Here is a 14426-nt window from a genome sequence, read left to right on the forward strand (position 1 = left end):
AATATTGACTTGTTAATTGAAGCGTGCACATGCGTCTGTGAATTTGCTATTTTTTAAGAAAGCTTTTCTTGTGATGAAAGTATTGGCCAAGAGTTAACTGTAACCGCGAGTAGAGTGCATATCCCCAGACTTCCAACCAGTGTTGGGTTAATGGACGACGTCATTGACATGCGCCAGCCGCTTCCTGCAGCTGGTCCTTCCGAAAAACATGTGCAGGCTCAAGTCGAACGAGGCTGTCTGCTGTTCTTGCAGAACCTCCACACGTGTTATGATCATTTAGAAAATAAATCTTAACTAATTGTTTCTGACTTTACGTCTGGGCTAGTGGTATATCAGGTAAGACGATTCCTTGTCAAAAAAACCAACCTGGCGACGTAAAACTTACTGTATTGCACTACTAACTGTGCGATTCGGGGTATAAGTCTCTCTAGTTCTGGCTATAAATTATCGAGTCTAGCTATAATTGTCACGAAATCACTAGGGCGCACACCAGCTAGCCAGTCTGATTCTTGTTACTGGTTGATGCAACTAGTTAATGTTTTTCATTGGTAGCTAGTTACATAGCTTCTAATTTAGCAAACGTGATTACTTAGCTGTTCTGTCGTCTTAAATGTTCTTTACATGCAAGAGTTGAATGATTGCTTTATCATTAAACCTTTAAGGTAGCCGGCAAGCCAGTTGGTTGATGCTTAATTATAACAAAGGTGGCTAACCGTAAGTATCGCAGGACATTGCGAGTCCAAGCGGGATCAGGCGCCCGGTGCGTACCTACTTGCATTGCTGTGTTGTTTTCGCTAGGGAAAGACATGTTTGCCGAGGAGGACGAATGGAACGATGACCAAGAGGCTAAAGCTCTGACGCGCGCCGTCATCCATGGCACCGAACAGTCGGACAGCACAAACGTCACGGTCGGTTTTCAGTAAATCTGATTGTTTTCAAGTGAAAAACAAACACGAAAAGCATAAAATAATCACATTACTGACTAACCGTGATATTCTGCAGTGTATTCGCCAGATACTGCATCTCTTTATCAGTTAAAGAGATGACTAGGCAAAGGGGATTAGGTGAGCTATCTTCAGATGACAAGCAAGTCAGTACACGTTCTTGTCATTTTTTGCTGCTCATTGCTGCTACTCTTTACCAGCTTTTACTGAGTGCATACATTCATAGGTCAACACGTAATATCGGACTCTTCTAGTACAGTTTACAGTGTCACTGATATTTGTCCCAGTGTAATACAGCGAGTCACACAGCAAATCCGTTCAGGTACAGATGAGTTTCTGCAAATAGGAACTCTAGTTGTAACCATTCTGAAGTCACCAGTTTCTTGGACAAAGAAGAGTAACCATTGCTCATCACTTTCTCGAAAACTGTAGTGTAATGTAGCTGAATAGTGTTACTGAAATCACAGATTTAGAATGCTCAGATGCTAACAGAGCACATGATAAACTGGTGTGAATGCACCTTTGTGTCTTACTGGGACTCTCTTCTACTGAATAGCAAAAGGGGGTTGGCAAGAAGAAGAGCCTTTTGCGAACTCTTCAGACTCTGGGGTCGATTCCAAACTGGGACAATGAGGCCCAGCGTGGGGGCAGCGACAGCGACACCGAGGGGGTCCCCTCTCACACCAAGAGGAAGAAGAAGAGGTGCAAGAAACGAAAGAGAGGTCACGCAGCCGGGACTGAGGCCGAGGCGACGGCGAAGCAGCAAACCACGGAGGAACATTCGGGGACTGCTGTGAAGAAAAAGAAGAAATCTAAAGAAGCAAGTGAGTGCTCATGTGGAACCTGTTATTGCTGACTATTTGCTGAGTTTACAAGGAGGCTATAAATTACTGATATGGAAGGGTGTGACAGACAGATATGTTGTATTCTGTGTTGTGTCATGGTCTAGGTACAACATGTTTATGTATATTTTTCCTGTTTCTTGTGGGTGGAAAGAGCCAGGCAAACCAGAGCTTGCAAGGGACAGGCAAAGAAAAGATTCACAACCAGAGAAGGAGAAGGAGGAGGAGAAGGAGAAGGACAAAGCAGAAGGTGGGGAGAAGCTGAGCAGACAGCAGTGGAAAAACAAGATGAAGAATAAGAGGAAGTGCCATAACAAGTACCGGCAACAGGGGCAAGCGACGCCAAACGCCCCCAAGGCAGAGACCAAACTGCAGGAACCAGGGGGCGGGAAGCAGGCACCTCCTGTCCTAAATGGTGAGAAGGAAGCTGTATTGGCACAGACTCCTAAACAAGAAACAAAAGCGCAAAAGCAGAAGAAGCTGAAACCAAAGAAGAGGAAAAGGCCTGAGGAGGGGGAAGAGGAGACCAACTCCAGCCCCAGCTCTGGGAACACTGAGTCAGTCATACCCAAAAAAGACCTGGCAAATAAAGAACCCAAGCTGAGAGGTGAAACAGAAAGAACTGCTGAATCTGCTACAAAAGATTCCGTTCCCGAGGAAAAGATTGTCCAGACAGAGAAAACGGAGAAGGACCCTGAGGTCAGCGCGAAGAGGAAATGGCGGGAGAGCAAAGAGAAGAGAATCCGGGCCGAGAAGCTTCGGCGGATGTTGAACAGCGAGGGCTTGGACAGCAAGGAGAGGTCCACCGAGGAGGAGGAGGAGAAGGAGGTGGAGGAAGACACCCCCAGCGGAGCAGGGGAGGAGGGGGTCGTCCCGGATCGCTCGGCCGCCCTGAGGTCCCGCATGGAGCAGCGGCTGGAGTCGGCCCGCTTCCGCTACATCAACGAGCAGCTGTACACCTCGTCCAGCGGCGAGGCCCGGCGTATGTTCCGGCAGGACCCCCAGGCCAGGGGCATCTACCACCGCGGCTACACTGCACAGGTCCAGCGCTGGCCAGCTAATCCTGTGGATGCCATCATCTCCTTCATCAGGAACAAGTGAGTTACATGATCCACACAAAGATCAAAACAGTAATCTGACCGACAGCTTAAAAGCTGATACTGAATATTTGGTCAAGAAGCAGGTTCTAACTGGGCAAGAGAGGAAAAAGTCTTTGGCTGGTTGTGTGTGTGTGTGTGTGAGTGTGAGTGTGAGTGTGAGTGTGAGTGTGAGTGTGAGTGAGCACACTCGGTCATCTGTTTTGTAATCAAAGGGAGTGTCATTGTTTTCACCATTAACTTTGTAAACCTTTTAAACTTCACAGTGCTCTACTTTAAGATCCAGACATTTGTATTATCCTCGGCAGTCAGAATTGTAATCTTCTGCTTTCAGTGTTAATGAAGTTAGTGGCACACATAAATGCATTGGTGTAGTTTTTGTTAAAAAGTTTTACAAGTTGAGACTTCAGCTCCCTGCATGGAAAAGGTCCTAAAACTTTGAGGTGTTAGACTGTAGGCATGGTAAAACTAAAATGTGTGAATGCTGACATCATCCTGGAAAAAGCAAGTTTGTGTAACTGGATGAATCTGTGTGGACATGCCCTCATTTAACACACCAGATAAAGTCAATGACAGATGGTGTTAAAAGGACAACTCCCTCCTTAAGCTTTAATATTCCTAAGGTGTGGATCATCTTTCAGGTTGTCCTGTATCCCTTTTTCAGTTGTTTGAGTAAAATCTCCGTGCTCAGTTTTACCCGTTGACTGCAGCGTTTTACAGATGTGTGTGCAGCAGTTAAGCAGTGAGACATTTGCTCTCGGCTCCTTTTGGCTTTTAGGCCTGCCTCTTTGGTGGTGGCAGACTTCGGCTGCGGAGACTGCAAGATTGCGCGCAGCGTCAAGAACAAGGTGCACAGCTTCGACCTGGCGCCCGTCTGTGACCTCGTCACCGTCTGCGACATGGCTGATGTGAGTCTGCGTGTTTTTTATGTTCTGTGAGTTTTTATAATCACACATTTATGATCACACCCGAACAAGCACTGGCTACAGTTTAAAGGGCACAGGCAGAACACTGTAAACCCCACTCTCATACTGCTCCTGTGATCATTGGTCTTTCTCGCCGTCTCCCTCCATTTCTGGACAGGTACCGCTGCGCGACGCTTCTGTGGACATCGCTGTGTTCTGTCTCTCCCTCATGGGGACCAACCTCCGGGACTTCCTGGTGGAGGCCAACCGTGTGCTGGTGATGGGGTGAGAGACTGGGTATAGCGTCTCTGAGTGCTGGAAAGAAAACCTTTACATCGTCACTGCTTTATCACTGTTTAAAGCATCTGTCTTATGAAATGGAACATATTAGAATATAATTTTAGATCTGTAATATAAAAAAAAGATAAGGTAACGTTGTATGGTTAGCTCTGACTTACAATCCTGTGCACTCTGATATTTTAATGAGTTTTCAAAGTCATCCATGAAATAAGTTTGAAGAAGTTAAAATTTAGGACATGTTCTAGGAGTGGCACCACAGAAACCATAGTGTATAACAGTACTTACTGAGATCTTCCAGAAGAGTGATGTCTCAAGGATGTCATTCAACTGCTTTTCCATCTTTGTGAAGATCACATAAGACAGTCAAAGACATCAGTGCTATTGAATTGTTTACCTGTAACTGAACATTCATGAACGTGAACATTTGAGTTGAACATTTATGAACATTAATGAGGAAGAGGAATAGGAGCATATTTATGGGGGGTTTGACCACTCTTTGGCATAAACGTCATGGTTTCTGAAGGCTCTTCAGTGTTGACCTGCCACTCTCTCTCCTCCTCTGTTTCTCAGGGGAGTGCTGAAGATTGCGGAGGTGGCCAGCAGGTTTGAGAACGTGCGCAGCTTCGTCAGCGCCCTGTCCGGTTTGGGCTTCAAGCTGGTCTCAAAGGTACGTGAAAATTGAGGCTGCATGCTGATTGGTCTGTATACGGGGTTTCTGTAGTGCCTTCTACGGTTTCCCTTTCACCATCACTTGAGCTTGTGCGTTGCCTCCTCAGGACACAGAAAACACCCACTTCTACTCGTTTGAGTTTGTGAAGACGGGAGATGCGCCGGAGAGCTACAAGAAATCCGGGCTGGAGCTGAAACCTTGCGTGTACAAGAAACGATGAGAGAAGCGACGAGCAGTGGGACGTGTTTAGCATGGCAGAGGTGAGACAGAGAATGATGGGAAATGAAGTTCTCTGAAGACCACTCCCAGCAGTGCCTCCCAAAACCAGAGAAGAATCTCAGAGGTTTTTACTCAGTCCTGGGCCTGAACTTAGTCAAAGTTTCATGTGACAAACTCTGATGCAAACTTTGATGCTGAAAGTTGAGTTGAGACTGGTTTGTTCTTAGAAACACCTCTTGTTTCTCACAAACTGAAACATGTTCACTGATTTCTCTCATGGTATTTTTTTTTAATAATATTGTTATTGTGATTTTATATATACAGTTCATATGGTAAAAAAAACTGTTCTTGAAATTATTTTCTGTTATACAAAAGAAGTGTATAATGTTGTGTAATTGACAGCCACGAGTCAATTAGACACAAATTATGTTATGTATATGTACAAAACATTTTGGTGTTAAAAAGAAACATCAGAAAACATCAGCCAAAAGTCTGCTTAAATTGTCTGTTGATCCACAACAGCTATGAAGCTGTAATTGTGTCCAGTGTTTCTATCAAAGTGCCCAGCCAAATGGCATCAGTTTTTCCTCAGTAGTGCATTAGTACAGGAAAATGTATCCCATTACTGGAGCACTGAGCATTGTGGTCGATCTTGCAGAGAACTGACCAGCCTCACTCTCCTCAGTGAACACAGCACAGGATCCAGTTTGGCTGTCAGGGGCACACGGGTGACAATGTGACCCTCTCCCAAACCCCAGTCACCCTCCCCAGACTCCGCCTCCAGGTAGAGGGGGCAGTAGTAGAGGGGCAGAGAGGTGGAGGAACATGCAGGACCCTCTGGGGCTTTTACCTGTGCTGTGACCCAGATGAGGGGGAAGGGGCAGGGCCGGGGAGACAGGGTGTCCTGCAGGGCACCCAGTCTCGTGTCCCACAGCGCCCCCTGCAGCTCCAGGCCACACAGGTACGCCCCGTGTGGAGGCAGGGAATCGGGCAAGGCCGCAACGCTCAGCACCTGGGAAGAGGAGGGCACGCTTTTAACACTTCAGTTTAATGTGTCCACCGCAGCTTGGTGACCTGGGATCTTTTTTTCCTCCTGTAGCCCAATTGAAAGCCTGTAATCAGGCCACAGTTCAGTTAACCACAGTTCAGCTTTTTTCCTTCCTCCTTACCTGTACCAGTGATGCAAAAAAATTCTAAACTGTAGTTAGCCCCAGGTGTCAGAGTGGTAATGAATGAGCAAGTTAACACTAAGCTAGGGCTTAAATAGTGTTACGCTCACACTCATTGGTCTGGGAGTTTTGTTAGCCTGGTCTGACACCGTTGCTCATTCAGCTTGAATGGATGCACTTCTGTTCTTTTGTGCTGGAAGTCGCTCTGGATAAGAGCGCCTGCTAAATGAATGCAATGTAATGACAGACCTTGTGAGTCGCAGGTGATCATTCGGCTCGTGTGTAAACACCTGCGGCTGAAAGCTGATGAAATAGCGGAAGGGGACTGCGACAGCGGCTGTACCTGGAAGTGGAGGCGGGCGTCACTGACGTCCCCCTGTTCGGTCAGGGCAGTCTCCCTCAGCAGGGCGGACAGGAAGCCGCGGGGGTTGTGGAAGGCGGAGAGCTGGTAGGCATAGGGTGGAGCGTCAGGGCCGTCTCTCCGCAGGTATGCCTGCAGCAGCTCCGCCCGCCTCTCCAGCCGGGAGAGGGCTGAGAGAGTGGGGAGAGGGGAGGTGGAGAGGGTGGGCCTGCTGCTTCTGATTGGTCGAGTGAGATTCTCAAGAAGGAAGGACAGTGTCTGGACCAGGCCGTCCCACTCCTGCTGGAGGAAGTGGCACAGAGGGGTTTGGGACATGGTGCCCTCCCCCACGAGGCTGCGGCCTTCCTTCTGTCCCAGGCTGTCCCACAGAGCCTGCAGCCTGTCATGGATCCGTGCGAGGTCACCCTGTCCCTCCACGCTCTCCCCCACCCCCACCCCCGCCGCGGGACTCTGGGACTGCCGCAGCAGGAGGTCCAGGTTTCGGCTGCGCATTCTCACCAGCTCCCCCTCCATCCCAGCGCCGAGGCCCAGCAGCAAGGGGTCACCGCTGTGGGACAGGGTCCAAACGCGGTACTCCAGTTTCGGCAGCAGGTCCCCTGAGCCTGGGGACACACACCAGAGAACAGTCTGTATGCAAACACAAGAGTACAGATAAAAGAAGATAAAAAATTTGAGCAAACGATAGACGTGAAGTGCATGCGAGGGAGGACAGGAGAGTGGGAAAAGGTGTATCAGTACGAACAAACAGAGGAAGAGCTGTGTTGCAGTTCTCTAACATTTCAAGGTTAAATTTGTAAAAAAAATTATATCAGAACATCTGAATTAAAAACAAAAAACATGTAGAGAGTCTTGTCTGGCATTCTCTTAGCACATCGATGCACTGACATTTCCAGCTGGAAGGGTCAGCAGTATTGTGCTACCATACCAAAGTGCCCATGGATGATGAGAGCAGAGAGGGTGTGTGGTCCACGCCCCCACGTAGGAGGCGGTGGTCTGAGGCAGGCTGTGGCCACGCCCCTCACTGTCTCCAAGTCTGCGGAGTCCTCCACATGACCACCGTACACCAAGGAGGCTGTGGAAGGGAGAGGACGTTAAAGAGTTAACGGGGCAGGCAGGAAGGGAAAATACAGGAGAAAAGCCACACTTCCACAGACACATCTTACCGGTTTGAGCCAATCCTGCAGGGAAGCTTGTCAAGAAGATTTTAAAAAATGATTTGTCATTGTTATTTCAAGGAATAAAGATGAGTTACAGAATCAAACATTGTATTTGAACAGACATAAATCGGTGGATATTTGGCTTCAGTATTTGATTCCCCTGGAAGCAGGCAGTATTACCTGCTATGTACTCCAGTGCTCCAGCTGGGTCATCACACAGACTGCCTATCCGCACATGGGCCTCCACCAGAGCCTGCAGATCTTCCTGGGTCCTGCAGACAGGAGCCAATCAGAACCTCAGGTACAATCTGAGCAGGTTTAATGGAAGAGCTGTCTAGAGCAAATGGTTTCCAGAGGTCAGGACATGTGGTACACACTGTGGGACCACTGACTGCCCTGCATAAACGGGCTCGACAGTATGTCTATACTGCTCTGTAGGAACCCTATCCCAGATAGCTTTAACCTTTTCCCTGGTGATAATAATGTCCACTGAGACACTGTATTGTATGCCTAGAAGGCAGACATTGTCTGAAGACTGAGAGAGTCTTCAGAGTCTACAATGTGTAATGAGACCCAGAGATGCCTTCCAAAAACAGGTTTTGCTGGTTTTTATGAAAGAAAAATATACAGTTGCAGTTAATTATAGTCAGTGATGTTTTCTACAGAGCCCCTGCTGTTACCACATGACATTTTCCCCTTTGGCGATCACCCAGCTTGGTGCAACTTCTGTCGTATCAGGATTACGGCAGAATCTACCAGGCAGAAATTGACTTGCAAATCAACCCACTGGTATGGAAACGCAATGCGACCATCATAGGTCGCATAAATGAATTGCAGCATGTGAATTTCAGTTAGGGAGGCATGTGACTGACTCGGCCAAGCGATGGGGGGAGTTTTTGGGAAGCGCTGGCCCTCACCAGCTGTAGAGGTTCCCCTGTCCTAGGTGCCTATATGCTCCTCTCTGCAGTAGGACAGAGTGCAGGACGGCACAGCACAGGAGCCCTGTGGTTTCGGGGGTGCAGGGGCCCCCGCCAGGAACAGCATGCGACAGAACCTGGCGCAGAGAGCCGCACAGCGCCTCCCTAAGGTCCCAGGGGGAATCGCATACCAGACGGAGGGCAGACGCTCTCACCGCCGCTGCAGGACGGGAAAAGGAAAAACAGGAAAGAAGAGAATGAAAGGAATGGCTTTTCATAAGAACCAGTTCCATTCCAAACGGGACGCTGCCCCTCGAGGAATTTGTGGAAGGTCTGTGTTTGGTTAAACATGACACTAGTGTGTCGTCATGGAATATAATTAAATTTCTTTAACCACCACAATTCTTTCCACATTTGAAGTTCATTTTTTTTGTTTTTGTTTTGATGTTAAAAATGTCTCCATCTGGTTAGTGAACTTGCATGCAGCCTGCAAAGCTGACTCAAAAGTGAACTGATAGCAGTATTGTCGGTGTGCTGAGCTGGTTTAGGATACACAGCACAGGTATGTGTGTGGGGTACCTGGGACGGACAGCGGTGAGGGGGCTCGGGTGACAAACCACAGCCTGAAGCAGGGGTGCACCTGTCTCCCCTCACACACCCCAGCGGCGATAAGGCCTTCCTCTGTCTCCGCATCTGTCAGCTGACCTGAGGGTCACAGCAGAAAGAAGAGTCTGTCTCTTTACGCACAACTTTATGACCCTCAGAATGTGGGAACATGCCAACAGCAGCACTTTGCCAGACAGCAAGTGAAATATAACTCCTCTCCTGTAACCCCTCTTTTGCTACTGTTGTTTGTCTAGTTTTGGTGCTATTGCTTGTAACACATTAAAGTCATTCTCTGCTATATTTTAATGTAAGCTTTTAAAAATTGGATGTAATTTTATTTGTTTCATGATAACCAGTATGGCACCAACATCTAAAAACTACACCTCAGTTTTAACAATTAAATGTAATGAATCCTTTGTGTTTTTTATGCTGAGGTGATAGAAGAGAAGCCAAGGTTAGTATCTTATGTCTCAAAATTCCTTATGGCAACTAGCATTGTGACTCACCTCTAGCTGTGCAGGACATTAACTGAGTCACCTGACACAACACCTCCTCATCCCATTGGTCCAAAAGATGACAGTTATTAAAGACTAGCCAATGGCCTTCCTGGACAGCCAGGTCCAACGCTGCAAGCACCTCCTCCTTCTGACACTCGGCCCCAAAGGAAATGACTTTCACCTTCACCTGGAAATGGTATCAACATTGTCATCACTGTGGCTGTTTCTGCAAATCAGACTGATAAGAGTGAAAAGGAAGCTGAGCCTAGCTGACCCCACTCAAGAGCATAACAAATCCAATCAGTACAAGTGAAATCTATCCCTGTTTTATCTGCTCCTGTCATATTGCCACATTCTCCTCCAGCCCAGCTCACCGCTGCCGTGTCCTTTGTGCTTTGGGCAGCCTGTTTCAGCCAGTGCAGTGGGTGGACCGACAGCGGTCCTGGTTGCTTTGGACCCGGGAGGAGAAGAATAACAGGTCCCTCAGTTTTGGCAAGGATTCCGGTGAGTTCCTCTGGGTTACCGGATCCGGCGGCCACCGGCGTCCATCTCAGACACCCCAGCTGACAGGCGGCCAGGTCGTCGGCCACGGCAGCCAGCCAATGGGGGAGCAGTGTCCTCCAGAGCAGGGCGCGCTGCAGCATGGAGAGGTGGGAGTGGGATGGGCAGGGCACGGGGCCCACCACCGTGGAGGAGGGAAATCGCAGGTACTCCCGCCACTGCTCCGGGCAGGACCCCAGCGACGCTACCAGGCCCCCGAAGGGCGGGAGGCTCTGCAGGCGGAGGACCTCACTCCGGGCGTGCACGGGAACCCAGCTGGGCAGCTCCGGGAGGGGGGCGTGGGGGTCAGAGCGTGGGGCCCTGGGGAAGCCCTCGTCCCCGAGCCCCCGGAGGAAGGCGACCCTCTCGGCCTCCCCGCACACCTCATCGCGCTGACACAGGGCCACCGACACCAGCAGCTGCAGCACGGGGGCGTGGCTCTGGAACAGGCAGGGCTGGTAGCGAGCCATCAGGTGGGACACGAGGGCCTCCTCCATGACTGTGCCAGCCACCTCCTCCCCGCTGCACCCAACATCCGGGAGCCCCTGCAGCGCGAGGGCCTCCCGGACCACCTGCAGGTACCGGTGAAGGGGGAAGAGGTAGAGAGGACAGAGACGGGCGACGTCCTGCAGGGCCTGGTAGAAGGCCGAGGCCAGCTCTGCCACCTTGTGGAAGCCAGCCAGCAGAGGACTGTGGCGGTCCAGCTCCTGGTCCAGCTCCAGCAGCTCTGCCTGCAGGCTGGAGACGGCCTCCTGACAAGCAGACACGCGCGGGAGGAAATGGGGGTCCTCCAGGACAGGGGTGCAGGACTGGAGAACGTACTCCATCAGGGAGACCTAAAAAAAAATAGTGAGTTGGACAAATTACACCGTACACATCCGACCAACACCTTTAATGTATTGACTGAATTGCAAGAGTGTGGCAGCAGTGTAGCAGAGTGGTAAGGAGCAGGGCTTGTAACCGAAACCAAAAGGTTGCTGGTTCGACTCCCTGCTGGGGCACTGCTGTTGTACGCTAGGGCAAGGCACACAGAATAGCCTCAGTACGTATCCACCTGTATAAATGGGTAACGTGAAAACTGTAACCTATGTAAGTTGCTTTGGATAAGAGCATCTGCTAACTGACAAAAAGGTAATGTAATGTAACAGAGAGACAGGACAATGGATCATTCCAGGGGCCACTCCTTGTCCTTCCTCCTTACTTCCTCCTGCTGCAGTCTGTCCAGAAGCTTCTGTCTGTTTGTCTTCAGAAGGCAGCGCTGCCCCCACAGTTTTGGGCACTTAGCCTGCACCATCTCTGCCAGCATTAGCTCCTGCATCTCTGCTGCACTCCAAGAGAGGTCGATCACCTGCACCTCCGCCAGGATCAAAGGGTGGATCTCTACAGGAAAGTGGGGTAAACAGGGAAACAGCCCACAACATTTTTAACAATTTATTAAGGCATTTGTTTTATTTAAGACTAAGTGAAGAATTGAGGAATGCACAGCATTCTCCAGAGCTTAACTGGAGGGGCATTTCAGACGTTTGTGAGGATATTTGCATTAGGATGTTTTCCACACTCTGTCTCTCTCACCTTCGAGCAGTTTCCTGACAGGCAGAGGGGTACTGAGGAACAGGCGAAAGTCAGGGTGACCAGCCGGTCTGCGTTCTGCCAAACCCTGTATGCTGGTCCCTGCCTGGCGTGTCAGCAGCTCCAGAAACTCTGGGCTCAGCCTCACTCGCTCCACATGTGTCACCAGGACTTTGAGGCCTGTGGACACCAGGAGGAGGGTGGCATAGGGTACATACATCATCATCAGAGCAAAGCGATCAGAATGGGGTTATATGCTGCAGCGTGAGCCAGAATGGAAATACAGCGGAATCAGCAACTGAGAAAAATGTCCAGTAGGCAACAGAATGGAATGTGGTGCTACAAGGACAACTGTGAGGATCGTATCTAGTCAGGACAACAGTGAAGCACACAGTGAGCTGACAGAGCACCCTCTCACCTCTTTCCACCCCCTGTCTCAATCTGACCAGCAGGGCGGGGTCATCAGCACAGACCACGAGGTCATACTCATCCTCCTCTTGGGATTTCTCCTCTTGCACCAGGGGTTGGCCTGCTAATGACACGTAAGTATGATGATGATGAGGATTATTATTATTTTAGTTAACATACACCTTTCCATAGAGTGATTTATGAGGCATAGGTCTCAATGTGGTGTATTATCATTTTAACTATGGCCTCCCATTGGGTGATAATCCAGTCAGTGAAAAACAACAAAGAAGAAGAAAGTAGAGAAGTCTGAGAGCTGCAGCACGAGAAGCTCACCTGACAAAAGTCTGGTACAAAGCCTTCTTTCTTCGCGCTGCTGTGAGTCTACCAGCAGAGGGCACTGTCGAGCCCTTGGGCATCTGCACCCCCACAGAAGCAGCTTCAGCAACAGCTGGGGAGCCACGCCCTGGGGCGTGTCCTGAACCCTGCCCACCACCCGGGCCAGGGGAATCCCCAGCTCCTCACTCATGGGGATGGGGAGGAAGGGAGAGGTCGGGGGAGGGACGGAGGGAGGGGCAGAGAGGAACTCTGCTCTGGGGTCCGTGGGGTCCATGTCGATCTGTCCCGTCAGACACAGCTTACGCCACTTGGCCAGCAGCTCGGATCGCACGTCGGGCCCAAACGGGCCCAGGTAAGTGAGGGCGGCGGCCAGAATGAGAGTGTCCCCTGGGATTGCCCGAGTGCTGGTCACTGTCTCCTGCAGACAACAACAGGAGGATATTTTAACATGTTATCACATTATATTATAGTACATTATTGTCGTTTGGCAGATGCTCTTATCCACAGTGATTTACACAGTGCATCTAGTGAACTGGCATGAAGTGTTACCTGAGCAGGGCACCACCAATCATGTAGGCGCAAAGCAATATGGACAACTTAGAGACTTTCTCATTCCAAATACAATGTGTATAATAACACATGGATACACACATCCAAGTAAGCCTGCACGTGTCCAAATACATAAAACTCTGGAAGAAACATACTTCCACACATATAATTGCACGCAAGAGAGATAAAAAGTCATGTTTGAGCAGGGGGGGGTTCAGATGTACCCTGACGGAATACCTTTACAGTACGTCAACATTCAGCAAGCAACTACAGGAACTATAGCCACGCTTACACTTGCGTAAGTGGTCTGGTTGGTTAATGTTCTATATATATATTCACATTGATGCATCTCTCAAGTACACTACAGTAGAATACCTGAGTGCAGGACAAAGTGCATCTTCAGCTGGAACGTATCATTTTGTCAAAAAAACTGTATGAAAGACCATGGTTCAGAGTGTGAGAGGTGCCTGAATGTGGGTGAACCAGTCTTCATCTCTACCTGCGCTGCGGTGTTCCAGTCAGCGACGTGCTGCGCCACCTGGTGGACAGCAGCGGCGGCGCCTCTCTCCCTTGCCTCGGCCTGCCGCAGCTGCCCCTCCAGCTCCTCCACGCTGCGCCGGACCCTCCGCAGCTCCGTAACCGTACCCTCCAGCCAATCGCGCGCCTCCTCCTCCTGCAGCCGAGCCTCCCGCAGGCGGGCGCGGCTCTCGGCCGCCCGCTCCTCCAGCTGGCACCGCCAGGCCTCCCGCGGGGCCAGGCGGTGCCACACGCTGGCGTAGCGGTGCACCGCCTGCACCCAGCGGCACAGCGACTCGCAGGCCCGGCTCGCCTCCCGCACCGCCTCCGGCTGCAGCTCCGGCCGCCGTACCGCCGTGGTCAGCGCGTCGAACAGAGCGCCCCGCACCAGCGAGCGGTCATAGAAGCCCAGCTCCTGGGACACGAGGAGACAGACACAATGAGACAGACACAGTGAGACGGACACAGTGAGACGGACACAGGGAAACAGACACGGTCACTTCATTTTAATGCACATTGGGGGTACAGTGTGTCCACATTGGGGTCAGGGGTCACTTTAGTTCAGCTTCAGTTCTTCAAACAGAGCAATTCATTCAATTCTGGCTTTTCAATTCCACATGCAAAGTTATCAATCCAAATTTATTACCAGTTTATTTTCCACAGACGTATACTCTTTGGTGGGAATATTGCTACAGAAATTCAAATGTTTTTGTTTTTGCCTTAATCCTTTCGCATAAACACATTAAAGGCCATTACGTTACATTTATCTTTGAATTATTTTGCAGATATGGGACCCTGAGAGCAGTCAAAATTGTATTGGATGT

The 14426-nt window shown here is 49.9% G+C and overlaps 2 protein-coding genes across 2 annotated transcripts in view; one reads left to right on the plus strand and one right to left on the minus strand.

Annotated features, from left to right (window-relative positions):
* Positions 1-205: 205 nt before the first annotated feature.
* rrp8 (ribosomal RNA processing 8) lies at positions 206-5068 on the plus strand. The gene is made up of 8 exons (XM_036537247.1): positions 206-336; positions 799-908; positions 1501-1768; positions 1941-2883; positions 3662-3791; positions 3967-4073; positions 4659-4755; positions 4865-5068. Exons 2-8 carry the CDS (start codon positions 807-809, stop codon positions 4976-4978), a joined length of 1761 nt encoding a protein of 586 aa, XP_036393140.1. The 5' UTR covers positions 206-336; positions 799-806; the 3' UTR covers positions 4979-5068.
* A 491-nt stretch (positions 5069-5559) lies between these two features.
* The window catches only part of LOC118783782 (dynein heavy chain domain-containing protein 1), a 30405-nt gene continuing 21538 nt past the window's right edge, over positions 5560-14426 (minus strand). The window contains exons 30-42 of the mRNA XM_036537739.1: positions 13586-14017; positions 12624-12955; positions 12212-12234; positions 11797-11973; positions 11426-11604; positions 10059-11060; positions 9694-9871; positions 9161-9286; positions 8582-8801; positions 7845-7936; positions 7433-7579; positions 6392-7109; positions 5560-6017 (exon numbers count right to left, since the gene is read on the minus strand). Of these exons, the coding sequence (XP_036393632.1) occupies positions 5600-6017; positions 6392-7109; positions 7433-7579; positions 7845-7936; positions 8582-8801; positions 9161-9286; positions 9694-9871; positions 10059-11060; positions 11426-11604; positions 11797-11973; positions 12212-12234; positions 12624-12955; positions 13586-14017 (4044 nt within the window). The 3' untranslated portion in view covers positions 5560-5599. The remainder of the gene's footprint in view (positions 6018-6391; positions 7110-7432; positions 7580-7844; positions 7937-8581; positions 8802-9160; positions 9287-9693; positions 9872-10058; positions 11061-11425; positions 11605-11796; positions 11974-12211; positions 12235-12623; positions 12956-13585; positions 14018-14426) is intronic.

This window comes from Megalops cyprinoides, chromosome 9 (assembly GCF_013368585.1).
Source record: "Megalops cyprinoides isolate fMegCyp1 chromosome 9, fMegCyp1.pri, whole genome shotgun sequence".
NCBI lineage: Eukaryota > Metazoa > Chordata > Actinopteri > Elopiformes > Megalopidae > Megalops > Megalops cyprinoides.

Bases quoted from the DNA above. Each gene is read 5' to 3' on its own strand.
- rrp8 (XM_036537247.1), top strand. From the start codon at position 807: ATGTTTGCCGAGGAGGACGAATGGAACGATGACCAAGAGGCTAAAGCT. The intron at 1,769-1,940 runs GTGAGTGCTCAT...GTGGGTGGAAAG, and splicing joins GAAGAAATCTAAAGAAGCAA to AGCCAGGCAAACCAGAGCTT. The intron at 4,756-4,864 runs GTACGTGAAAAT...TTGCCTCCTCAG, and splicing joins GCTTCAAGCTGGTCTCAAAG to GACACAGAAAACACCCACTT.